This window comes from Copadichromis virginalis, linkage group LG11 (genome assembly GCF_057382275.1).
Source record: "Copadichromis virginalis isolate Kocher_CV1m ecotype Utaka linkage group LG11, C_Virginalis_male_GT1.1, whole genome shotgun sequence".
Lineage (NCBI taxonomy): Eukaryota > Metazoa > Chordata > Actinopteri > Cichliformes > Cichlidae > Copadichromis > Copadichromis virginalis.
Window position 1 is genome coordinate 18,653,255 of NC_140628.1, and position 23,817 is coordinate 18,677,071.

Consider the following 23,817-nt stretch of genomic DNA (forward strand, 5'->3'; position numbering starts at 1 on the left):
TATGTACAGTACGCCACTCTTTTAAAGATGAACTTGCCCTTTAATTTTTTTTAATATAAAAGGCTATTATACACATGAAGTCTCCCACCCACAAACTACCGTGAAACTTAGATTTTAACTTAAAAAACAAACAAACAAAAAAACACTTCATATTTCCAATTGCACCTGAAAGCATCTTTAGTTCAGAGCAGGACGGGAATAGTTGGTGGGAAGGTGCGGGAGCTTATCTCAGGAAACACGCTACCAAATTCCTCACCGGGCAGATCCTGCAACTATTCATAAAGTCAGCTAACTCTTGGGTATTTGGGGGTAAGTTTTCGTGTTTCGCATTTTTACCCCCTCATGGGTTCTTTCTGCTTGGTTGTGGCGAAGTTGTTTCGGCCCCTTGTCCCATGGCAGCGACCGAGGCAGGGATGTTGACTGCACTGTCTCCCCACAGCTGGTGTGTCATTTACGGGGAAACAAACGGCTTTCCTGGCCGCCGTGGACTCGCGTATTGATTTAAAACGTAATTAGCTTTGACATATGCAAGTAATTGGACAGTAATATCAACTTATTATGTCTGTTTGTAGCCATGTCTGCATGGTATGTCGAAGTGTTGGTGGAACGTGTCAAATATTTACCCTGCTAACTATTCCTGGTATATCGCTAATATGCTAACCAAAGGGCTTATTAAGCGTAAATTACTTTTTAGCTACTTTAGCACTATGAACCTCCTTGACTACATGCTGTACTTTGAGGACTGCTGAATTTTGTTGTACGTGGAAAAAGGGATGCGGTAATATTAAGCGCTTATCGTCAGTGATAAGATAATCATCAGAGAGACGAGTACCTATATAAACGATGTGTCTCTTTAGTCTCAATGGACAAGAATTCTGTGCAAACTGATCCAAAGCTAGCTTTGCTCAAATTGTTAAAATTCAGAATATAACCAGAAGTTATATCAAATAAATGCATAATCTGTGGGCCCCTTGTTAGGTCACCAGGAACAAGCCTAAACCTACACATACTCTGTTTTTATGAAAGGCAAAACATCAGTGGGAAAGTACAGCAGGCTGTCTGCCGTTCAGGTTTCTCAGTGGCTCGTAAACCAAGTGTGTATGTGGAACTCTGACACTTTAATGTGAAGTTTAATGTGCATCAACAAGCCGAGACTCATTCTTCTGAATCAGCATGGATCTTGCGCATTCCCCACCCTGTGTAAAAAGCATGCACTCGAAGCCTGCGTGGGGATTGACTGGATTTTGGTAGCTTGATTCCATCTGACTGAGGAGTCTCTAAGCAGTGCTTCCCAAACTAAACTTCTCAAAGATTTTAAGACCTCAACGGACTTGTAAGGATGCACTGAAATCATGAAAATGTGTTTATTTTTTAAGTGACGGAACAATGCATGCCAGGTTGTTTTCCTAAAACTGAAATTGTGCAGTAAATGAGGTACTATTGAAAAAGAAAAACCTCCTAAGCTGGGATTTCTGAAGGGATATCTTGCTGAAAATTCGGTTTGTGCGTCCACTTCTCTGTGTGTCTGAAAATATAAACCTGTGTCACAATAAGTACCTTCTTTTCAGGGATGTGGAATTCCTATCTGTGGCCTATAGGCACTTGCTGACTCACCATGAAGAAATTCTACCTGCTGCAGCGCCCACCAGCTCCACTGAGATGTCCCTGGGAGGAATGATACACGGATGACAGTCTGAACCAGGCCAAGACGTCCTCGCACGCAGTTAAAAAGAAACTCGAATTAGTTTATACACACACAAAAAAAGAACTGTGCACACGCCCACTCCTACTCACTCATCACAATGCTGATGCCAGGACCACTGTGGGTGTGCCTGGCACTGATGTGGGTGGGAAGCTGTCATGCCCACAGCCTGTTTACGTGTGAGCCTATCAGAGTGCATCGGTGCTTGGAGACGTCCTACAACATGACCTTCTTCCCCAACATGATGGGCCACTATGATCAGGATATCGCATACAACCGCATGCAGGTGAGCCCTCGTAACATTACACAACATTTATCTGTAGAAATCTGTATGCCTATGCATCGTGCAAGCATACAGTGATTCATTTTTATTTAAAGGTCCAGTGTTTTATAGATTAGGCGGGCCAAGCAAGCTAAGCATGTGAACAATTGTCAAAAATGATTCAACCCCACAGAACTTATTTTAAATTCTAGTAGAATTTATGTAAAATTAGGCTGAATTTGTTCAAAGTGTATATTGGGCTAATGCAGAGTTTATTGACTTATCCAGGCAGCCTCTGGCCCACCTCAAAGGTTCTCATCAGTCTTGGTTTCCATGGAACGTTGAAAAAACGCTTCCTCTCCTTATAATTGGAAATTATACTTCAGGCCACATTCAGCGATGATGAATATCATGTCCATATAATTGTCATTATTAGTGCCATCAGCGCTGTTTGTGGCTCCGGTTACTAATTGACGGTGTCTCTCAGCCCATACTGAAGCACATATTGATTGAAATATAATTACCATTTTGTAATGGACTTCAACTGACACACAGTATTTACCAGCCACAGTTTGTCCACAAATCACATCTGATTGTTAAAAGAAATAGCGAGTGATTAAACTGTGAATCTGTCCACTTAAATTCTAAAGGGAGGCTTTTAAGAAACCTTTGCGGTAGAAGAAGGCTCTGCTTAGGGTTCCTCTTACAAGTAAAAGAAGTTAAGAAAGAAGAACATTCTTAGTTATAAGAAAAATGTGTCACAAGCTTTAATCACTGACTAAGTCCAAAACCAAAGTCCAAAAATCACAAAAACAAGAGGCCAGATGGGGAGCAAAACAGGTGCATCCACAGTCATTTCACAGAATTGTGCACAGAACTAAGCAGAGAAAACAACAAAGAGAAGGCCAGGACGATTTTTATTCTGGAGGCTGATTAAGGAATATCAGACAGGAGGGAGACGAGACACAGGTGTAAGTAATTACACACAGCTGAGCACAACCTGGAGGAGACCGTCAGGAAGCAACACACAGGACGTGAAGAAAATAAACTGTCAAAGCTAAAGAGGAAATAACCAAAGCAGACTTAAAGTTCTACAAGAGAAGAAAACACAAACCACAAATACAGAAATGAGACAAAGAAAAACACAGGGAAGAACATTATTACAACTACAAATACACAAGGCGTGAACCAGAATTTAAGCTATACAAAATGGAGCTTATCACTATAATAAGTATCTATAATAGAACAGCAACATAATAGGACAACAATGAAGCTAAATAGGGATTAAACACTCAATATCACCAGAGCTAAGATTCACAGTTTACTTTACAGGAAATCAGCTCAGACTCACCCTAACAATAATCAAAAGCCTGCAGCAGCGACACCAAACAGAAAGTACTTAATTAATAACAAGTAGAAATCCAAAAAACTCCATTCTCCCTGGCAGCCATAAGATTTCCACTGGGCTTTGCTAAAGAGGCAAAAATGCAATAGAAATGGAAGGATGTGAAATAGCCATCAACACACAGTAAACGTGGAACGGTATTTATCAGAAAATCCATGGCTCTCAGCCGATCAGTGGAGCCAACAGCTAATTCTGCACGCTAAGCTGAGAGGCAGCTTTCTTTTTTAGGGTAATCAACATTTTTCAGCTCATTACTTTTGCAATTTGTGGGTTTCTTGTTGATCTTCTGATAAGTCAAATCAGTTTAGGGTTTTTTTCTTCATTTGCACGCACTCATGCGATTGCATGTAAGTATAGGTGGCTATGGGGTGCATTTGGTCTTGGTATTGACTGTTATTGCGTGACCACTTTTCCATCCAATTAGTGGGTGATGTTCTGACTAACACCTGGATGACTGATGAATGGTTGAAATGAGGCATGTAATCCGAATCCAAGCTAAGTTAATTTATCCTTATGTAAGTAACGCCTTTATCGGTTTTGGAACATTATTATCGGCATTTTTCAGGTATGTTTAAAATACCATATGCAAACATGTTATCAGGGTTTTTGAACTTTCAAAAGTCAATATCCAGATTGGCTCAAAATATCCAGTGGTAATTCAGTGTATACCCATATGGAAAAGAAATAGTAAAAACTTATATGTGATTACTCATGAAAGTGGCCACTTTCTCATTACTTTTGTACATTGTTTTAGTAAGTATCCAAAACATACAAGTTTCACTATATAATTTTTCAAGGGATCTTATATCTGTTTTCACTCTTATATGCTTTTCATACAAGTTTCACACAAGACAGATACAAACTTTATAAGATTTATATATATCTTTTCCATATGGGTAATCTTGATTCAGGAAGAAAAACGACTTAATTGTGTTTGTTTTCAACAGAATAAACGTACAATTATAACAGAAAGCACAATCATATATATGTTTGATGGTTGTTGTTTGTTTTTTTTTTCATTTCTCCAAAATTCTGTCTTCATCATTCGAAACTGCGGGAAAATCTCCTGTCCCTTTATTGTGTAAATTCAGGTCATGATTCAGATCACAGTGTAACATTTGGGCTGAGCTCAAGGACCTATTGTTGTGATATAACTGTCTGATCATTTGTTGGCATCAACAAATTAGGAAAAATCTAACACAAGCTAAGAAGTCTAGCTGTATACGTAGAAGCACCTATAAGCTGTGCTCTTGTATAAAGGTTTATAGACTGTACTGGGCTGTTATGTGCTCCAGTCAGTATTACACAACAGAAGTCAGTAGACCATCTCTTAGCAACAGTAACTCTCAAATGACACTGAACTGGTGTAATTAGAGATTTACACCCTGCAGATTAAAATTTTCTTCCATGCATAGAATACAGAAATCAGTCTTCTTTTTCATAGTGGAAAAATATGCTTAATATCTGCTCAGATTTAGAGAATTCTAATCTTAAATTTGACTTCTCTTCAGACTAGTAGTGTTCTCTTTAATCACCACCCTTTGCTGTGACTAAAGTCTAAGTTTGTGTAACTGGTGTTTCAGCTTTGCTCCGTCAACCCTGTGGCACTTTGGCTAATGTGCTTTAAGACCATTTGTTGTCTTGCACATATCCTCAGCAGAAATGTTTCTCTAGCTGTTGCATTCTGTCTCCTGGCATTCCTGGGGGTTTGGGTTACGTGCATTTGGTGTGGAGTGTTGAGCATGATCTGTAGGAGTCTTTTGTGTGGCATCTGGCAAAGGTATCAGCTTCTTATTTCATGGCAACCTTGGCCACGGGCAACTTCAGTGACTTTGTTGTGAGGGCTCTTTGATTTCTGGAGGAAGGGGAGGGACACACCCAGTCGCACACAAAGCCTGCTGTGCATACCACAAGGAGTATCCTCTGTCTCTTAATACCCCCCCAACACACACACACACACACACACACACACACACACACACACACACGGTCCTACCTCCGCAGTCCTGTCTCCCAGGTGACAGGCTTACACTCTCTGGCCTTCATTCAACGTTAAATACTAAACATAGCCCGCTTTGAACATGTGCAATGATTTATCACAAAGCTCTGACGTTGGAATCAGGCAGGTTTCTGCTTTATTCTGGGCACAGTCCAGCCTATCAGTAGGATTTTCCGGAGGAGGGCTAACCTTTTCCTGCCCTTCCACTAGTGTTTGCCAGCTTTGGAAAGAGCAAAAACTTTGAAGTGTTAGAATATAGAGAGAATGGAAAGACAAACTGACACACTATAACGGACACTCGGGGGCCTTGAAAGTTTGAGTAAAACTTTGAAAAGTAAGAGTCATCTTTAAAAAAACAAAACAAAACAAAACTTCACTTAATACTTAAAGTACATTGTGCAGAAATTCTCTGCGAAGGATTTTGCCCTAAAGAGCAAATCAGCTCAAATTTTGCAGCTGATCCTGTTGGAAGGTTTTTGAAATGAGGGCAGTTTTTACAGTAAGTGCTCTAAAGAAAATAAAGGTCAGATTGTTCAGCCACGAGGAGCCTCAAGTCCAGGACCTCCAGAGGAGAGAAACAAGGACGCTTAATGTCTGAGGGGGCAAGCCCAGGGCCCAGAGATGTGGGCCTGGAGCCAGAAAAAGCAGAGAAGAGAAAACATCAACTAGTGCAATATGCTCAAGTGTGGTCGTGTGGATTTCCTTTGCGCATATCGGCAGTTTAGATTTACAGCAAGCTATCCAGTGATGAGGTCGAGAGTGTGGAGTACTCTGAAATACACACAATACAACACAGCACAACACACTTAGTCTGTGCTAATGCATGCCTGTCACTATTAACTGGTTATGTATTGAACATGCATATTACTCCAAGTGATGTAGCTGGTGTCGATCCAAAAATAATAAGGCTGTCCTCCACACATATCCTCAGCAACCTTCCCATGAACAGCTCTGTGCATTCCAGCCTTCTTGGCCTGTCCCTGGTTGTTTCCAAATGTCCGCACTCTCATTTCCTGCCACCTATACCCCCCCTTCCAATGCTCTGGTTGATCATGGTTTCCGGCCGATGAATGGACAGTTTTGTGTGTTACTATAGTGTACTGTTGCTTATGTAGCATAAATATTTTCACCAGCTTTTGCTACCCTGATCATTTGTAATCTCAGTGCTTATTATATTACAATGTCCAGTCATGCAGACTGCACTTATAACACAAGTAAAATCATTATATTTATGCCTCTTTTCCAGTTGCATTTACAAAAGTAATTTCACAATCTTACAGGTTACTGTCTGTCTATTTTTCAGAGAAAAATGTTTAAAAACTTCAAACTGTGCAGACTGCTACCTACACCTACTCCCCCAGCACAGCACAGTCTGTGGAAATACTGGATTCACCAGTGTAGGCAGACTGTACATAGCTGTAACATCATGAAAATGCTTTGGAAGCTCTTCAAAGAAAAGTTATAGCTGGAAAACTTAGATTTAAGCTACTTCAAAGGTTTCTTTAGGGAATGCTATATAACTCATGCACGCACATGTGAGTGTTCAGGTCACGAGTAGGGCTGTCAAGCCTTCAAATCTATCAGTATATTCAAAGTTCTCAGGTGATGTAACTTGCATCTAAACGTAATGGAAGAACAGAGTGCAATAATAGTTGTTATAATGGAAAACCGATTTTTAATATAGTATGTTTAATCTCTTCAATTTCAGCCATTTATGCCCCTGATAAACCTGAAGTGCTCTCCAGATGTCCACCACTTCCTGTGCCAAGTCTTTATCCCAGCATGCACCGAGGAGAATAAGGTGATCCACCCCTGCAGGGAGCAGTGCAATGCTGTTCGGTCCGACTGTGAGAAGAACATCCACACCTTTGATGTCCCCTGGCCTCCTGAAATGTGTGAAAAGTAAGAAAATATCCTTCCCCGGTTTCATTACCCACAATTCATGTTGAGGCACTTATCCTGTTATATTGTTATTTATGCTCTAGATTGGACCCTTGCAGTGTGCCTGGTTCTCCAGCCCCTTTAACCACCCCAGCAATCTCCTCATCCGCTAAGAGAGAGCTGGGCTTCTGGTGCCCATTGCAGCTAAAGACCAAGCCAGGTCATGGCTCATCATTCCTAGGCGCCCAGGACTGTGCTCCACCTTGCTCCAACATGTACTTCAAACCCCACGACATAGAATTTGCAAAGAGCTTCATCGGTGTGTGCTCCATCATCTGCCTGGGTGCTACACTCTTCACCTTCCTCACATTCCTTATTGACGTCAAACGCTTCCGTTACCCAGAGCGGCCCATAATCTTCTATGCTGTGTGCTATAGCTTTGTCTCGCTCATATACTTCATCGGCTTCCTGCTGGGAAACAATGCAGCCTGCATCAAAGCGGCCCATCCTGCTGGGGTTGACACAGTGGTGTTGGGCTCTCAGAGCAAAGGCTGCACTCTGCTTTTTATGCTTCTCTACTTCTTCTCCATCGCCGGTATCGTCTGGTGGGTTATACTCACCATCACCTGGTTCCTGGCAGCCGGCCCCAAGTGGAGCTGTGAGGCCATTGAGAAGAAAGCGGTAAGGTTCTTAAGTATTTAGGTTTGTTTCCTAGTAGCAAATAGGAAGCAAACACAACAAGGAAATATGTGCAGTTACAGCTCAGTCAATATTTTTATTTTGTCTAAGGTGTGGTTCCACTCTGCTGCCTGGGGGATCCCTGGGGCACTCACTGTCATGCTGCTGGCTCTGAACAAAGTTGAAGGAGACAACATCAGCGGAGTCTGTTTTGTGGGGCTCTACGACCTGGATGCGCTGCGCTACTTTGTACTGGCGCCACTGTGCGTGGGCGTCATAGTCGGCCTCTTCCTCATCCTGGCAGGTATCGTTTCTCTGAATCACGTCCGACAGGTCATCCAGCACGACGAGCGCAACCAGGAGAAGCTTAAGAAATTCATGATTCGCATCGGCGTGTTCAGCTGCCTCTACCTGGTCCCGCTGGTCACCCTGCTAGCCTGCTACACCTACGAACAGAGCCACCGCAGCAGCTGGGAGAACACCTGGATAAACGACCGCTGCCAGGAGTATAGCATCCCCTGCTTAAACCAGGTTGTTGTGACTTATTCATTCAGTAAAGATGGGGTGAAAGTTTAGGACAAGCTTTTTTAGACTGCTGAAAAAGGGCAAAACCAAAGCACAGTGAAAATTTCATAAAACTGATCAGGGCTCAGAAGGATCCAAAAGGCTCATCTGTTTAAAAATCCCAATTATTAAATATCTATAATGTCCTGCAGAGTACAGGGATTCCAAAATCAAGACTGTTATGACAGATCAGTGTGGAAGTAACAGACGTCTTAGAAGCTGCGGTACCTCAAAAATGTAGTGCAGAATACATGAGTTTTCTTTAATTTATTAAATATAATTTTTCCACATTAAAATAAATAAAAACAAAGAACAAGAGGTCTTTAGATGAATCACAATTTAATGCAGGGTTATAAATTTTAAAAAAGATGGTGGGGAGAAAAAATTGGCATCATCAGTTTGTCTCAAGGGCCAAATAAGCACACTGTTTCTCCCTCTGTTATTCTCACAATTCTCTTTGGAGCCGTATACAATATGTCATGTCTCAGGATATGTTTGACAACATTAACACTAACACAGCATCTTGTAATGGGGGGTGTATCCAACATAAAGTAATGTCAAACTTCTGCAAACATTAAAGCAAAAGACTTTAGAAATAATTCCCACAAATCCCCAAAACATAAAGGTGCAAGTCCAAAACATATGGACATTATTAACCATTTTTTCCTCAATCAAGCCAGTTGAGCACCAGTTTGTTCGGACTTCTGTTTAGGAGCGACCAAAATTCAAGGTTTTCCAACAGGAGTCTCTCCAAGCTCAGGAACTGGTGGAGGACGACTGTATTTCCCAAGCAGTCTGCCGCACACCTTCAGATATTTCAGTGGCCAGGTCTTTGTCCTGTTGTTGTTTCATACAGCATGTAGTGCCCATGTTCGGTCATTTGGTGGTGTGGTCCAAATTCATTAGAAGTGCTTTAGTAGTGCAAGAATTATACATCAGTGGATATCTGTATGGTATGTGGAAGATACAATACGTGAGCTTATAAGCGCTGCAGTGGGAAATAGCTTAGTCTTGTTTTGACAGTCAGTACCTGATGCCTGTACTGGAAATGCTTGACTTTGTCTTAAGTAAGAAATTGAATTTTTTTATTTAACCAGTTGCTCTAAATCACAAGGATCTCATTACCATTGAGTTTGTTACTGTTTTAGACCACAGATCATGAACGCCCTGACCTCTCCCTGTTTCTGGTGAAATACTTGATGACATTGGTGGTTGGCATATCTGCAGTATTCTGGGTCAGCAGTAAGAAGACCTGCTCTGAGTGGGCCTACTTTTTCAACAGGACCCGCAATAAAGAGTAAGACACAACTCTGACCACAGCAAAACACGTGGAAGATCTTTCACACAGTCACTGATGGAGTGAGAATACAGTATTCTAGATCATGTGTTTAATGCCATGTCATGTGACCCACAGCCCCATCAGCGAGAGCCGTCGGGTGCTCCAGGAGTCCTGCGAGTTCTTCCTAAAGCACAACAACCGGGTTCAGCACAAGAAGAAGCACTACAAACCAAGCTCCCACAAACTCAAGGTCATCTCCAAGTCCATGGGCACGAGTACCGGAGTCACGCCCACCAGTGTCTCCACCACCAGCAATCAAGGCACCTCTGCCTTAGGCAACCATGAGCCCCACATGCAAGGTTCACTGTCTGAGACCTCAGCCAGGGAACACCTGGACCGAGGCACCTCCAGTCGAAGCTCGAGGAGAGGGGAGAGAGATAGGGAAAGAGAGAGGGATGGGGGGGAGAGACGCAGCAAAACGGGGAGCTCCAGTAAAGTCAGCAGTCGCTCAGAGAGCTTGCACAGAGTGGCAGATGGGAGGTAAGTAGGAGAGGTGTGAGATGCCATTTTTGAAATGTTAAAAAATTTATTGTATATGTACATTTCCTTACATTACATGCACTGCAACATCAGACAAGCATTAACCAGCAGTAATCTGTGATGTGTCCTGGCTGGTTTTAGGGCAACTCCAAGGAGCGAGCTATCAGAGGTCAGGCACATTCCCTGTGAGAAGCAACAGCTTTCAGCTTTAAACCCAGCACACACCAGCAGCCTCCAAGACGCCAGCCACCAGATGGTGCTCCAGGTGCCTGAGGAGCGCAAGGACCCAAAGGACAGCAGCTGCTGAGATATCTGACCTTTCAAATTTGTCTGCTCATCCATCCACCCATCCATGACACCAGTCACATGGGAGTCATGCTTGATGCTGGTTGTTGTTCCCATTGTGGGATTTTATTGAATACACTGGAGTGACTGAATGGAAACAGACCAAAACTTGTATTTCAGATGTTCTGAGGGTTAGCCCACATCTAACGGTGTTTGACGATTTAGTCTGTTTAAGTCATGACTTTGTCTTCCAGCTTTACTCAGTGTTTGACCTGAATGTTGCAGCAGCACAGCTACATGCATTGAGTCTGCTGTTTTATAACTTGTGATTTCAGTGGCATATATGCATGCTAGTAAACGATTGCAATATTTATGTAAATATTCTCTTTTTTTATATCTCATATATTTAGTCGTTCACTGGACTGGTCGCCACACTGAGAGTTTAATTGTTAAGGTGAAAATATTGCCAAATATTGAATCCAAGGAAAGTCTTCCTGTGATAAAGTGTCTTTAAATGTCCTATTGTTCTTAAAACGTCATCCTGTAAAACACACTGTGTGTCACTCCTTTGAGGCGTACTCTTAAACTTGATATAGCTGATTTTCAGAGAACTTGTGATTTTATTTTGAATACTTTTCTTAAAAGAGACATATTTTTCCATTTTCTGGTCATTTCTCCATGTTTTTGTTACAGAAATGCATGCTGTGCTGAACTGTCTTCAAAGCTGTGAATTTTGGTGAAATACAGCTTTGAAGCTTTCTAAAAGAATGTATTTTTGCTTAGAAAATCTTGTCATGATATCTGAGTTTTACTTCATAGTTACTGTGGCTAGAGAAATCTATGACATCATTGAAATACCAACAGAAAATGAACAAAATGAACTTGACTTATTTCAATAATACTATCGATCAAGTTCATCTTTACTTTTTATTACTGTGTTACTTTTCTCTTTTGGAATATTGATGAAAGAGCACCTTTAAGTTCAATTTTTTACTAAATTGATTAGTTGGAAATGATTGAAAATCTAATGCATGAGTTCATGTTTTTTTAAAACTTAAAGGCAGAAATTAAGATTGGAACGTGGATTTAAACTGAAAGTACGAGTGCATGGACATGGTGGGGGAATGTTTTATTTCTGTAAAACCATAATCATGATATTTCATTTTCTGATACCAGGGTTATATATAGTTATCACGATATCCCTATAGTATCAACAGTGTATGAAATCGACGAAACAAAACAAGTTTTGCACTATTTGTCATTAGTAGCATTATCCACTGATTACTAAGTTGTCATAAATAAATAGAAAGATTAGTTTTGAGATCATTTTTGTTAAAATAAAAAAAAGACCACATGCAGCATCTCTACTTCAAGTACCTCCAGAACAACATCTGTGATTCATTAGGAGTGCCTTACTGTGCTGTCTGTGTGCTGTGTAAGGGACTGAGCTACCCCTCAGTTCACTTACATAGATTTATTTGGGAGTGAAAGGACAGTTTCAGTAACACTAAAAGGGAATCTTGTATGTTTTCTATGTTATGTTCCTATTCTGACATGTGGATGAGGGTCTTTCTTATGACGTATGTAGCTCTACTGTAGTCTTATCAGTACTCCAAACATTTTTGTGAACTTTTTTTTCTTTTTAATATAATTTTCTACCACTGTTGTTTCATTTTGATAAAATATTCAATTAAACATGGAAATGAATGTGACTGTGTGTGAGTCAGTTATTAACCCTAACGTTACTCTCACAGCTATGTTTTCCCTAGAGTGCATTTCAGTGAGGTGACTGGCTCCTTCCCCCTCTCCTGGTCCAGCCCTCTGGGCTATAACCGGCTGGAGTCGCGCAGAACGCACGGTAGTCGGCCGTCTCTGTCGCACGCGTGATGTCTCCTCTCGCTGTCCGCCTGCTGCTGCTCGCCTGCCTGGCTTTGCCTCTTTATGCGGTGGAAAAGGTGAGAAGCAGAGGCTACCGAAAGGATCCTGACGCCGACAAGGTAAAAGGGGTTAGATAAGATTACCGTGTAGCCGTTAACGACAGCTTCCAAAATAAGTAGACATGTGGCAGGAGAGGAGTGGACAGATTTTGTGGCATTATAACTCTGGGAGAGAGAAAAAAGGCTCACGTCAACATGTAATTATTACACTCAGCTTTACCGTCATTTAGTTGTTTTTCGGTGCATCCCATTTAACATCCACTGACTATTTTGCCTATTTTTACAACTCATTCTGGGCTTCTTTTTTCTAGTGCTATGCATTGCTATTTTTAAATTGTATCTTTAAACATTAGAGGGAAGGAAAAAATGTTTTAAAAGATTTATCCACATGTAGAATAGTGTGGACAGCAGCACATCAGAAAATCCCACTTTGTAGCTGTTATACACTCAGCTGCTTTTCTATTACTCCAGACCAGATCTGGCTGTCCTCCACGACTGAGTGGACATAAGGGGGGACTAAACAGGAAGTTGTGGTCTGCCTCATACTGTTTGCTGGCCTTTGTTATCCATCCGACTGTTTGAATAGTTTATAAGTGGGTGCAATTTGGGCAAAAAACTTAAATGTACGTTTAAAGCTGGGTAATATATTTTTAACAGTGCCCAAGGCAGAGTTCAACTGTTTAATTTCACAGTCCCACGATACCTATCAATCTTACATTGTTTATGCATAGGATTTCATAACCCTCAATGATGCATCTGTTTAGTGATTGAAGGAACCAACTGGACACACAGATGTTGAATCTTTTAGGAATCAAACAGAAGTGAAACTAGTATTTATTTTTCTGGACCCAGTCGAGCCCGCCCAAGCAGTTTCTCTTTAATATTCCACAACCGTGACCACAGTGATTTAATTTTAAAAAAGAAGAAAGGAAAAAAAAAAACCTTATGTCACCATCTGTGTCTAGTGCACTGGAAACGATGCCGAAAAACCCAACTGCACTAGACACTCTGGAGAAGAAAGACCTGCTTACTTGGCCAACATGGTAATCACGAAAATACTGCTTTGCATCTCATCGGCTTCCTTTCAATCTAAAAATCGCGCAAAGCTGAGCATTATACCCAGGCTCCGCTCTGCATGCTCCAGGAGAGCTTCAGGCCCTGCTTCTGTGTTGACTAACGCATAAAATGCTCCTGATTCCTCAGCTCTTCGGGCCAATTGCAGCCTTTTAGTTTTCCAGTTACAGTAGCAGACTGTACGCGACTAATATTCAGCAGGGCTGGAGTCTAATTCATGCAGGCAGCCAGCACCACTATAGAAAGAGCAGACTGGGAGCTAATATAAAAGTCAGCTGTGTGGCGAAGTGGACAGAGGATCCATTCATTACTCTGCTTTGAAAGCTCTCCAAAAATCTTAGTAAAACACCAAGACTTTTTCCTTACCCAACTCCAAGACTAATGGGGAGTCCTTGCATCGTTTCCACGTTTTGCCACCTAATTTTGCCAAGGTGCATGAAAGCCATGCTTCCAGCTTTATTTAGTTTCATGCATACAAACCCACAATCTACTGCTGTCACCAGACACTTCCCAGACTTCTATACAGATGATGTCAGGTCTCACATCTCCAGGTTGCTCCAGCGTTAGCCGCGTAATGGCTAAAACAGACACTGGACCATCTGTTTCACAGCAGCTGATGATAAATGCTCTGACTCTCTAACTTCCAGGCATTTTTCAGATTTACATCATCTGAAATACTTTTTTTTTTAACTTCACCCCAGAGATTCAAGTCTGGTTAAGTCTGGTTAAGATGTTGGTGTTTTTCTTTGCAAGCTCCTTTGACCATGTTGGTGTAAAAGCTCTTTGTTCTCCTCCTCTGCTTTTTTTTTTTCTTGCCCTAATGCCTTTTGGACACATGCCCCCCTCCTACTCTCCATAACTACTTCACAGATGCATACTGAGCAAAAGGGCAACAACGACCTTCCAAAAATCTGCAAAATGCTTTCACCTTTCATGCTTACTTAAGGGCGAGGAGACATTTCTGTATGTCAACTTGTGTCCCTAATTGCTTACAAAGGAAAAGCCACCTCCACCTAAAAAAAGCTTGAACCTACACGACACACTGCAATCTACTGGTCAGAGCGTCCCTTTGAGGAACACGTTGGGCAGATCTATTTAGATCCTCATTGTGTCTATATTTGCATGTGGTAAGGCTTGGCAAGCGCCCCCCCCCGTCTGTGTGTGTGTGTTTGCGTGGGTTTGAGTCAGCCTGAGTAGGATGCTGCGTCTGTTTAAACATAGCAGAAGGTTCAACAGGACAATGAATCACATTAAGGGATGAGTGGCCAGACAGCCACTAATTTAGGCCACTGCCGAGCCTTCAGTTCCTCATTAACAGCAGAGCTATGTTTTGCTTGCTCGGCGGCTTCATGGTTGTTGGTCATGTTGCTTTGGCTTGATTTGGATAACACGGCTTTTTGCACTTCCTTCAGCACAGTTGTTTGTGTGATGTGTAATCTGGCTCCTTGTGTGTGATGGTTGGATGGATGGCAGCATTTAGGTGTCTGTGGTGCATGCAGTTTAAACAGGGATTTAACCTCACTGGAAGAAAGACAGTCTTAAAACAGGAAGTCTGATAACAATAGATTCTGTTGTTATCATGTTGTTGTAGTATGGTTTTGTTTCACTATGTCCTCTTCTCCTTGTTTCTTTTTTCAGTATGGCAGCTGCCTGCAGGGTCCAGCAGGCACCGCTGGAAGAGACGGTAACCCTGGGGCCAACGGCATTCCTGGGACGCCTGGTATCCCAGGCCGCGATGGACTGAAAGGCGAGAAAGGAGAATGCGTTACTGAAGTTTTTGAGGAACCCTGGAAACCCAACTACAAGCAGTGTGCCTGGAACTCGCTGAACTACGGGATCGATCTGGGTAAAGTGGCTGTAAGTATCTCACTGTATCTGTGGGGAATGCAGGCATTTCAATCACTGCAAACACACATTAAACACACACTTATGCTCCATTCTGCGTCGCAGGACTGCACGTTCACCAAGCTGCGCTCTGACAGCGCCCTCAGAGTCCTCTTCAGTGGCTCCCTCAGACTCAAGTGTAAAAACGCATGCTGCCAGAGGTGGTACTTCACCTTCAACGGAGCGGAGTGCACAGGACCACTGCCCATAGAGTCAATTATTTACTTAGACCAAGGGAGTCCCGAGCTCAACTCAACCATCAACATCCACAGAACTTCCTCAGGTACGACACAGACTCTGAACAATACTTGTTCCCACCTCACGGTGCTAGTAATGCTATGGAAAGAAACATTAAGTGAAGTGGAATTTCCTGTATTAATGTCAGGTCTTCATCCAAGTCCTAATTATGAACAAGCACAAAATATTTTAGCTCATAACACATGAATAGTTGCACTCTTTTCGTTCATGTTAGGAAAAGCAATGAACCCCTAAGCCAAGAGTGTCAAACGTAAGGCCCAGGAGCCAGAATCAGCCCAGTAAAGACTCAAATCTGGTCCTATTTCACAGCTTTGGAAAATGTGAAGAAAGGCAAAAGTTTTGAATTTTTAACTGTATTTTCATAAGTTTTACAGGTTTATCAGTACTGATAAAGACCTCCCCCATGGCCATTCATGCTACACCAAAGTCATTAGGTATAGGATTTAAAAAACATTTTTCACAGTCAACTGTAGAAATTTCTTTACAAAAAACCCCAAAATGATGATACATAATATAAAAAAAGAACATTTTCTATTTAACATGTCCATCTCTTACACTTTAGCCTGAAGAATTGTGCTGACAGGTTTTTCTCTTCCGTTACAGAAGCATTTCTTTATCACGTAGAAAAAGAAAAAACTAAGATTACCTGTTAAAACTGTGCTTCCTTTTCTTATTTTAACATATCTTGGGGATCAAATGTGCAATTAAACTTCTTTACACTGACAGAAATGGGAATTCCACTGGTCAGGCTCACTTAAGATCAACAGGTTTGACTTCCAAGCCCTCGGCTGATGGCATCATCAGAGTTGGAGCCACGAGTTACCAATTATTCCAATTAGTGACACTAGATTGGAGGCTCTAAAGGAGAAAGCAGGGTGGTGGCACCATGATGTCTTAGAGCTCTTCTGCTGCCTCTGGGCCTGCACAGCTCACCATGCTGGCTGGAGCAATAACTTTAAACATCAAAGTCAAGCTAGTGAAGAATGTCTTCAAAGAAAATCCACCTTTTAGAGAAACCAAGTCAGAGGACAGAACTTAAAGATAGGAATAACCTCAAGAGAGCCGTTCACAACAGACGTCCTGAGAAGCAGTTGTGTGAAGAGTGACACGAATTTCCTGTTGAACATTTTTTAGTCTGTTGCTGCTGCAAGAAACTGTTGCTTCCCACCATAAGAAGAGAGAAAAAAGTCCAAGCAGTAATTAAATCCAGTGGTTCACATGAAGGACATAAGGACGCTTAGATTTTGTAGTTTACATTTTTAACTGTACTTCAGACCAATTCATGTTTTGTTGTGGTTTTTACACTAAAATGAAAACTGTGTGCACACTCCAGCAGCTAGTTAAGCTACAACAAAGTCAAGAAACGGGGGAAACAGCTAGTTTCTCCCATTTCTTGTAAAAATACATTTAATGTATTTTTAATACATTAAATGTTGTTTATTAGCCTTCTGCGACCTGATGTGCCAAGGCTGACATGGCAAACCAAGCCCCCTTCTTTACTGCGATTTGGGCGAGTAACAGCAGCTCCAGTTCTTTCAGAAACTGAGAGATGAACACCTGGAGACTTTTTCTGGAAAGTGCCCAAAAGGGCTTGTATAGATGTGTAGAACAGTTCACTTCTCAGATTCACAGTATTAGAGCATTGGATTCATGTGCCTCACACACAGTCTGTGTGTGAGATTTACAGCCAAAAACATGTTGGGACAACCTGTCTCAGCTGCAGGTTTTGAAGGGTTAAAGTTTTTTGTTTTTTTTTAAGAAAAGACTGGGTTATTATACGGGGTTATCAACTGAAACAACAGTTGAGAGCATCAAGTTTCTGCTCCTCAAATTGTTCATGGAGGAAGTGAAGAAGCCACAGCTCACAATTTATCACCCTTTTTTGCTTTGGGACTTTTAGAAAGTGAAGCTGGCTCCACCCCAGCTTCAGTCCTTTTAAGCTAAGCTAATGAACAGCCTTAAATGAACTGCACAGACATGACAATAGTGTTGACTGCAGACATGAAAGATTACATGGTTTTAATTATTTTTTGTTTCTGTTTTTAAACCTGAAAGGCCCAGTTTTTCACCGCTGTGTCAGAAAACAACTTGTCTCGGCGTTCGGTTTGGGTGTTCCCTGAAATTCATTTGCACCGTCTTCTCTTTTTTTCCCTCTCCGTCTCTCTCTCTGCAGTTGAGGGGCTGTGTGAGGGTGTCAAAGCAGGGCTGGTTGATGTGGCGGTGTGGGTGGGGACCTGCGCTGATTATCCAAGAGGAGACGCATCCACAGGCTGGAATTCCGTATCCAGGATTATCATAGAGGAATTGCCTAAGTAAGGAAAATAAAGCAATACGAATGGGAGGGACCTAGTTTTGGTAGCGTGACAGCATGTTATCCGACGCGCCACAACGATCAGGTGTGGTTTGCTGAGGCGTCACTGATGGGAACGTGAATGTTTTTGAGTTTTGTTTAAATGCTACACCCGTCGACAAGCCTACGATTACTGTACTTTTCTGTCTACCGGAAATAAACTTTGTACTGTAGCTTTTTCAGCTTGTGGCTGCCGTTAAGAGTACAGCAACAGACATGGACAGTACCTTTAAACTCTGTACTCCTGTGACCTGTTTATATGCATTATCACTGTTAATAAAGCACTTCTTTTTTAAGGAAATGTTACTTCTCACTTCTGAAACACTGCATATTTATTGCCTGTGCAACAACAAAGTAACATTTAATGTATTCACATGAATCAGGCATGAGACTGCATTTAAAGCACATTTTAGATTTTATAATAAAATCTTATAAAGCACAGCTGATACAATGACACAAAAACGTCAGGGAAAAAAAAAGCACTCATCAGGCAAATCATTTCACACATCTGCAACATCTGAACCTGAGCCGATCATGAATTTGATGTTTATAATGAAGTTTTTCATAGTTTTATAGTTGAGACTGTATCTCTCCGTTGCCAGAAAGCATAAAGTGTAAACAAAACTGCTGCATGATGAAATATTCATCCACCTCTTTAGAAAAGACCCTCACACTACCAGTATTTAATAAAAACAAACAAAAACAAACTGTTAAAGCAACATTGTCCCCATAAAGGTGAACAGCAACAGACATGCTCCCTATAACATCATTGTGCGTCTGCCATTTTTCACCAACTGTCAGGAAGTTGTATTGAAAAAAAAAACTGTTGCTGCTCCATTTGGCAACACTTATTTTCAGTGCACATGAGTGATTTTCACTTCAGCACATTTACACGTACTGGACGACGACAGCTCGGCGTCGATCAACACGGTCCTCCCCTGCATCTCCTCCGCACGGCGCCAACGTGTCAGCACGAGTTTGCAGCATTCGGGGCAGTCCGTGCCCTGCTTTTAAAACCTCATTTATTTTGCCCGAGAAAAAAGTGAGACACATTCTCGTAAACCACGAAGGTGATGCAACAGGCTGGGGTGACGCGGATCAAGTTGGGGATGATGCCTTTGTAGAAACCAAGGGTACCTTCATTCCTGAGGAGACAAGTGGGAAAATGTTAAGCATCAATCATAACAGGCACTCGAACTGTGCTCAGAACCTGAGACGGGGCCGGCACGCTCGGTCCCACTGTGAGTGGATCGGTGTCTTACCTCCATGTCCGTCTCACGACGTCAATAACTCCATTGTATCTATTGTGCTGGTCTTGCAGGCGAGCTCGCACCACTTGATATGGGTATGTTGTGGCCACGGCAAATATTTTGGATAATGCTGCCATTGTGATGTATTCCAATGGGTTCTGTTTGCACAGACAGATAAATGGAAGGAGGAAGAAGGGAGCAGAGCAGTGTAGGAAAACTGATGAGTCACTTGTTATCAACTGTGGGCTCTGTCTCATTAGACTCAAAAGTTACAAGCCTTATGGCTGAGTTTTATTAAACAATGTTTCCAGCCTGTCTGTGGCTCATGGTTAGTGACTCACCAGCTTTGCGTCTGAATGTGCTTTTCTGTATTTGTTGTAGTCTCTCTTGAGCTCTTCGTAAGTCATGAACTGCAGTGCTCCATGAGACGTGCCGAGCAGACCGGGAACATAACCCTTTTAAAGACATACTCTGTAAGTCGGTCTGACTTGACACTCAAATTCCCACAGTGTGACTTATCCACTGAAAAGCCCACACATCTGTGACTCCCCATCTCTTTACTCTCTGTGTGTTTATACACCCCTCTGCATTTAATCATTAGTTCGTATTAATCTCTGGCTCTCTTCCACAGTGTGTCTTTTGTCTTGTCTCCCCTTAGTGAACCTGGTTCCGCTGGAGGTTTCTGTTAAGGGGAGTTTTTCCTTCCCACTGTCGCCAACTGGTTGCTATAGGGCAGGGGTCCCCAATCCCAGTCCACGAGGGCCGGTGTCCCTGCAGGTTTTAGATGTGTCCTTGATCCATCACAGCTGATTTAAATGGATAAATTACTGTCTCAACTGTCTTGAAGTTCTCCAGAGGCCTGGTAATGAACCAATCATGTGATTCAGGTGTGTTGACCCAGGGTGAGATCTAAAACCTGCGGGGACACCGGCCCTCGTGGACTGGGATTGGGGACCCCTGCTATAGGGGATCATCTGATTGTTGTGGTTTTTACTGTAGGGTTTATACCTTACAATATTAAGAGCCTTGAAGTGACTGTTGTTGTGATTTAGCGTTATATAAATGAAAATGAACTTAATTAAATTAAGGGCCCTTGGCCCTATTTTCTCTTGAACTTTAGGTATAACATTTCCGACAGCAAATTACAATTCAATATTGTTAATGAAGAAGCTGACATACTGCTTAAAACCTCCACTCCTGTATAAATGGGTTGTGTTTTTTTCCAGCTAGAAAGGTAGCTGATGCCCTCTAGTGGTGATTAAAGTCAATAGCGCCTACGAGGTCTTCAGTATTCCTATCAAAATAAGCAAAAGTGAGATCTGATGGGATATTCAGAACACATTAATTTGTCCCCCCACTTAGAAACATGAAAAAAGCTAAATAATTCAAAAAGAAAACATGCCAGGACATCACTCAGCAAACCAACAAAAGCTGCACCAGGGCCGAGCCTTCTTTCTTTAACAATGAGTGTACTTACTCCCAAAATCTGAATATGAAATATGAGTCCTAATCTCCACTGAATGTTTGGTGGTAAACCTAATGATCCCCACCACACACACAAACACACCATGTTGGTATCTAAGCGAGCGACAGCACAGTCTCTCCTCTGACACCAACAGGTAGTCTGAAAACCACAGTGGGCTACTTTTTTTGTCAGGTCTTTAAGGAATTGTTGCTAGTGTGCCATCTCAGTAACAAAGCTGAGATGCCTGTGATTTCTTTATGAGTGGGTATGCATGTTTAAGCTGAACCAAACAAATGACAGAAAAGCTGCCACAAATGAGGGTTATCAACTTGTTACACTGAATCTCACCATCTGGGACGAGGCAGACACAAAGGAGCATGGACGAGGAAATTATGTCTGTGAGTGTTACTCAACAGGGATAATATTTTAAAGAAGGAAAGTTGAGAATAAATATATGGAAGTAATAAAGACTACTAAAACATTCTGGCATTAACAGGTGTAGAAAAATCTCCCAGTTTAAGCCACCCCTCCCAAATGTTTAAACTTGCTAACCATGCAATCTTACATCATAAGGAACACTAACACACTCATGTCTCACCTTGTAGAGTCCAGACACTCCTTCATGGCGGTAGATCTTAACCAAAGCATCAAACATCCCCTTGTACTGCTTGCCATTTCGGTCAGCACTGTACTGCAGCACCAACCGGGTCTTGGTCACCCAGATTGGATTGGTAAGGGTGAGCGTGAGGATGCCTAGGCAAGGACAAGAAAGGAAATGTCACTAGGAAACACACGTGACTTCTATTACTTTGTTAGACCCATGATTAGCACACAGGCCCCTCAGTGAAGAGTCATTTACTATAACTCAATATCTATGACTTGACGAACAGGACCAAGGACTTCCTGACTTTAAAGTGGTACAGGAAAAAAGACCTATTTGAAGTTGTGCTAGAGATCTCACACAAATGCCCAGCTGTTTGTGCACAACACAGTTTGGAATTAGCTCACCGTGTCACCAAACTGAACAAGAAGCGCAACAGAGTGCATTTGTGCATTAGGCTCTTTAATGCCACCCAGGTATAATTCTAACCTTCTCATTAGAATGGTGTAAGTGCCTGATGGCGGGAAATAAAAAATAAAAATAAAAAAAAAAATCACAAGATCAAATCAATAAAACATCTGTTTTGGTTTCATTTTTTATACTGTTGATGGTAGCTATAAAACCTCCCTGTCATCGGCTTCTTCAATTTATTTCCATTGAAAATCTTGTGAAGGCTGTAAATGCCTTAGTTTCCCCCATTCACACAAGCATGTAAGGCTGCCCTGAACCACAAGTAACTAACTCCCTGTCAGTTACTACCAGCTTGTAGCAGTCATATCTAGCTGCTGTTATTGATCATGTGCTGATTATATGGTGGGGGAGTGCAGCAGCGTTCAAACACGGGTAGTACTAACCAGCTTCAGCCGCTGACACCAGGTGTTCTGTGGCACTCAGTTCAGCCTGACGACCTTCCTTTGTGTACCCTTTGATTGCGTTGTAGCTGTGAGGGAACAGGGCAAGGGCAATAAGACATCTTGCAGTTGTAAAGTCATACATGCTGCTTTTTTCATTCATAGGGTGTTGTACAAACCCGAACATTACGGCTAACAGCTAGATTCTCCAGTTTCAGTGCAGCTAACAAAACAACAAGCAGCCACTTACTGCTAAAGAGTCAGACAGTGAAAGTGGACAGTACATCCTCGGTTTCTTAACATAAAACTCATTGTAACAGCCAGGGACAGCACAAAAGTGATCTAGCTTCACAGAAAGTGTTACACCTACGTCAGTTTTTGCGAACAGGGCTCCATGATGTAAATTATCTTTCATGTGTAGCGTTTCATGTCCTCATTAAAGCTTATAGCTTACGTACAAGAAGAAGTAGAGGCCCCAAGATGCACCAGCACCCCAAACGTTGGGTGTCACGCCTTGATAGAGTCCCCTCAGTCCCTCCTGCTGCCAGACACTCTTCATGCAGTGCACCATGCCACTATACTTCGGTCTTAATTCAAGTCCATCACTTACTGCATTTAAAAGACATTACGGACCTTGAAGTCATATGATACAAATTAAACACATCATAGCAGTAGTTTCTTAGCAGATTCAAGTAAAGTCATAGCAGCATGACACATCAGACACTAAGGAAATTAATTTTAAAAGTTCATATTTTCATGCCGTACCTGCAAACCTGATTTTGACCAGGTCCAAAGGATGAAGCACCAGAGTTGACACCACTCCCCCGCTGAGTCCCGCGATCAGGTTTTCTACCTTCACATGGCTAAAGACCTTCTGTAGTCGTCCGCCGAACGAGACAGCGGACACGGGTTTGCCGGGCAGTCCTGTCTCTGAAACGGGACCGTGATTTGGAGCGGAGCTCATGCTCATGGGCAACTTAGCTACCTAGCTAGATCCTACCAGATAGCAGTGTTTACAACACCGCAAGCACGCAGCGTGTCAAAATGTAACTCTCTATAAAACTGAGGCGACCCCTCGCTTACTCTGCTGCAGTTTCCATACAGTACGAGGACGGAACAGCGTCCTCATATCTCTCCTGTGCTAATGACGCACCACGTTTCTGACATCCGGAGGTACCTCACAGGTGTAACGCACTCTCCAAGAGTCAAGTCGCAGACCCAGTGCTCGACCTTGCTGTTATTATTAAGTAATGACAAGTTCCCGTTGTTGAAATAGTACTTCCGGTTAAATACTTCAAAAATAATTCACACATGAAATATGCTGTATTCATTCATTTATTTATTTTACTAATACAAAAATTAGGATTAGTTACGTCGACATATTTTGTATGATGGTTCGGAGACATTTTTGATAAAACTTAACTATATTAAAACTGTTTTCCACATAAATTACATATAATCAGTTTGGTTATTCAAATAATGATTTAAGTAGCGCTTTTACAGGCTTTTCTATATCTATTATTTATTCATAATTTTGTAATATTGCCCTTAA

General features: G+C 42.0%; 3 protein-coding genes across 5 annotated transcripts; 2 read left to right on the top strand and 1 right to left on the bottom strand.

Annotated features, from left to right (window-relative positions):
• Positions 1-191: 191 nt before the first annotated feature.
• fzd6 (frizzled class receptor 6) lies at positions 192-12,302 on the top strand. 2 transcript variants are annotated; one of them, XM_085473441.1, is made up of 8 exons: positions 192-309; positions 1,569-1,988; positions 7,077-7,270; positions 7,354-7,930; positions 8,039-8,461; positions 9,640-9,788; positions 9,906-10,310; positions 10,452-12,302. In XM_085473441.1, the coding sequence occupies exons 2-8, from the start codon at positions 1,803-1,805 to the stop codon at positions 10,615-10,617; spliced, it is 2,100 nt and encodes a 699-aa protein (XP_085329567.1). In that variant the 5' UTR covers positions 192-309; positions 1,569-1,802; the 3' UTR covers positions 10,618-12,302. The 2 variants fall into 2 exon arrangements, with proteins under 2 accessions (XP_085329567.1, XP_085329568.1); XM_085473442.1 differs by having other exon boundaries at positions 8,039-8,458.
• Positions 12,303-12,464: 162 nt separating this feature from the next.
• LOC146698354 (collagen triple helix repeat-containing protein 1-like) lies at positions 12,465-18,399 on the top strand. Of its 2 annotated transcripts, XM_085473444.1 has the most exons (5): positions 12,465-12,592; positions 13,498-13,575; positions 15,245-15,463; positions 15,557-15,773; positions 17,922-18,399. In XM_085473444.1, exons 1-5 carry the CDS (start codon positions 12,482-12,484, stop codon positions 18,062-18,064), a joined length of 768 nt encoding a protein of 255 aa, XP_085329570.1. In that variant the 5' UTR covers positions 12,465-12,481; the 3' UTR covers positions 18,065-18,399. The 2 variants fall into 2 exon arrangements, with proteins under 2 accessions (XP_085329570.1, XP_085329571.1); XM_085473445.1 differs by lacking the exon at positions 13,498-13,575.
• Positions 18,400-18,412: 13 nt separating this feature from the next.
• LOC146698355 (solute carrier family 25 member 32-like) lies at positions 18,413-23,515 on the bottom strand. Its single transcript, XM_085473443.1, has 7 exons — positions 23,031-23,515; positions 22,724-22,874; positions 22,269-22,354; positions 21,412-21,566; positions 19,690-19,803; positions 19,361-19,506; positions 18,413-19,243 (listed from the first exon to the last, which is right to left on the bottom strand). The coding sequence occupies exons 1-7, from the start codon at positions 23,233-23,235 to the stop codon at positions 19,117-19,119; spliced, it is 984 nt and encodes a 327-aa protein (XP_085329569.1). The 5' UTR covers positions 23,236-23,515; the 3' UTR covers positions 18,413-19,116.
• Positions 23,516-23,817: the final 302 nt, after the last annotated feature.

What these genes read in the sequence shown, in the direction of transcription:
- fzd6 (XM_085473441.1), top strand. Translation starts at nt 1,803, where the DNA reads ATGCTGATGCCAGGACCACTGTGGGTGTGCCTGGCACTGATGTGGGTG. An exon ending in TCGCATACAACCGCATGCAG is followed by an intron (nt 1,989 to 7,076) that starts GTGAGCCCTCGT and finishes CTTCAATTTCAG; the next exon opens with CCATTTATGCCCCTGATAAA. An exon ending in TCCCCTGCTTAAACCAGGTT is followed by an intron (nt 8,462 to 9,639) that starts GTTGTGACTTAT and finishes TTACTGTTTTAG; the next exon opens with ACCACAGATCATGAACGCCC.
- LOC146698354 (XM_085473444.1), top strand. Translation starts at nt 12,482, where the DNA reads ATGTCTCCTCTCGCTGTCCGCCTGCTGCTGCTCGCCTGCCTGGCTTTG. An exon ending in CTGCTTACTTGGCCAACATG is followed by an intron (nt 13,576 to 15,244) that starts GTAATCACGAAA and finishes TTCTTTTTTCAG; the next exon opens with TATGGCAGCTGCCTGCAGGG. An exon ending in CATCCACAGAACTTCCTCAG is followed by an intron (nt 15,774 to 17,921) that starts GTACGACACAGA and finishes CTCTCTCTGCAG; the next exon opens with TTGAGGGGCTGTGTGAGGGT.
- LOC146698355 (XM_085473443.1), bottom strand. Translation starts at nt 23,235, where the DNA reads ATGAGCATGAGCTCCGCTCCAAATCACGGTCCCGTTTCAGAGACAGGA. An exon ending in GGTCAAAATCAGGTTTGCAG is followed by an intron (nt 22,875 to 23,030) that starts GTACGGCATGAA and finishes TTTTAAATGCAG; the next exon opens with TAAGTGATGGACTTGAATTA. An exon ending in GAGTGTCTGGACTCTACAAG is followed by an intron (nt 19,804 to 21,411) that starts GTGAGACATGAG and finishes TGTCTTTAAAAG; the next exon opens with GGTTATGTTCCCGGTCTGCT.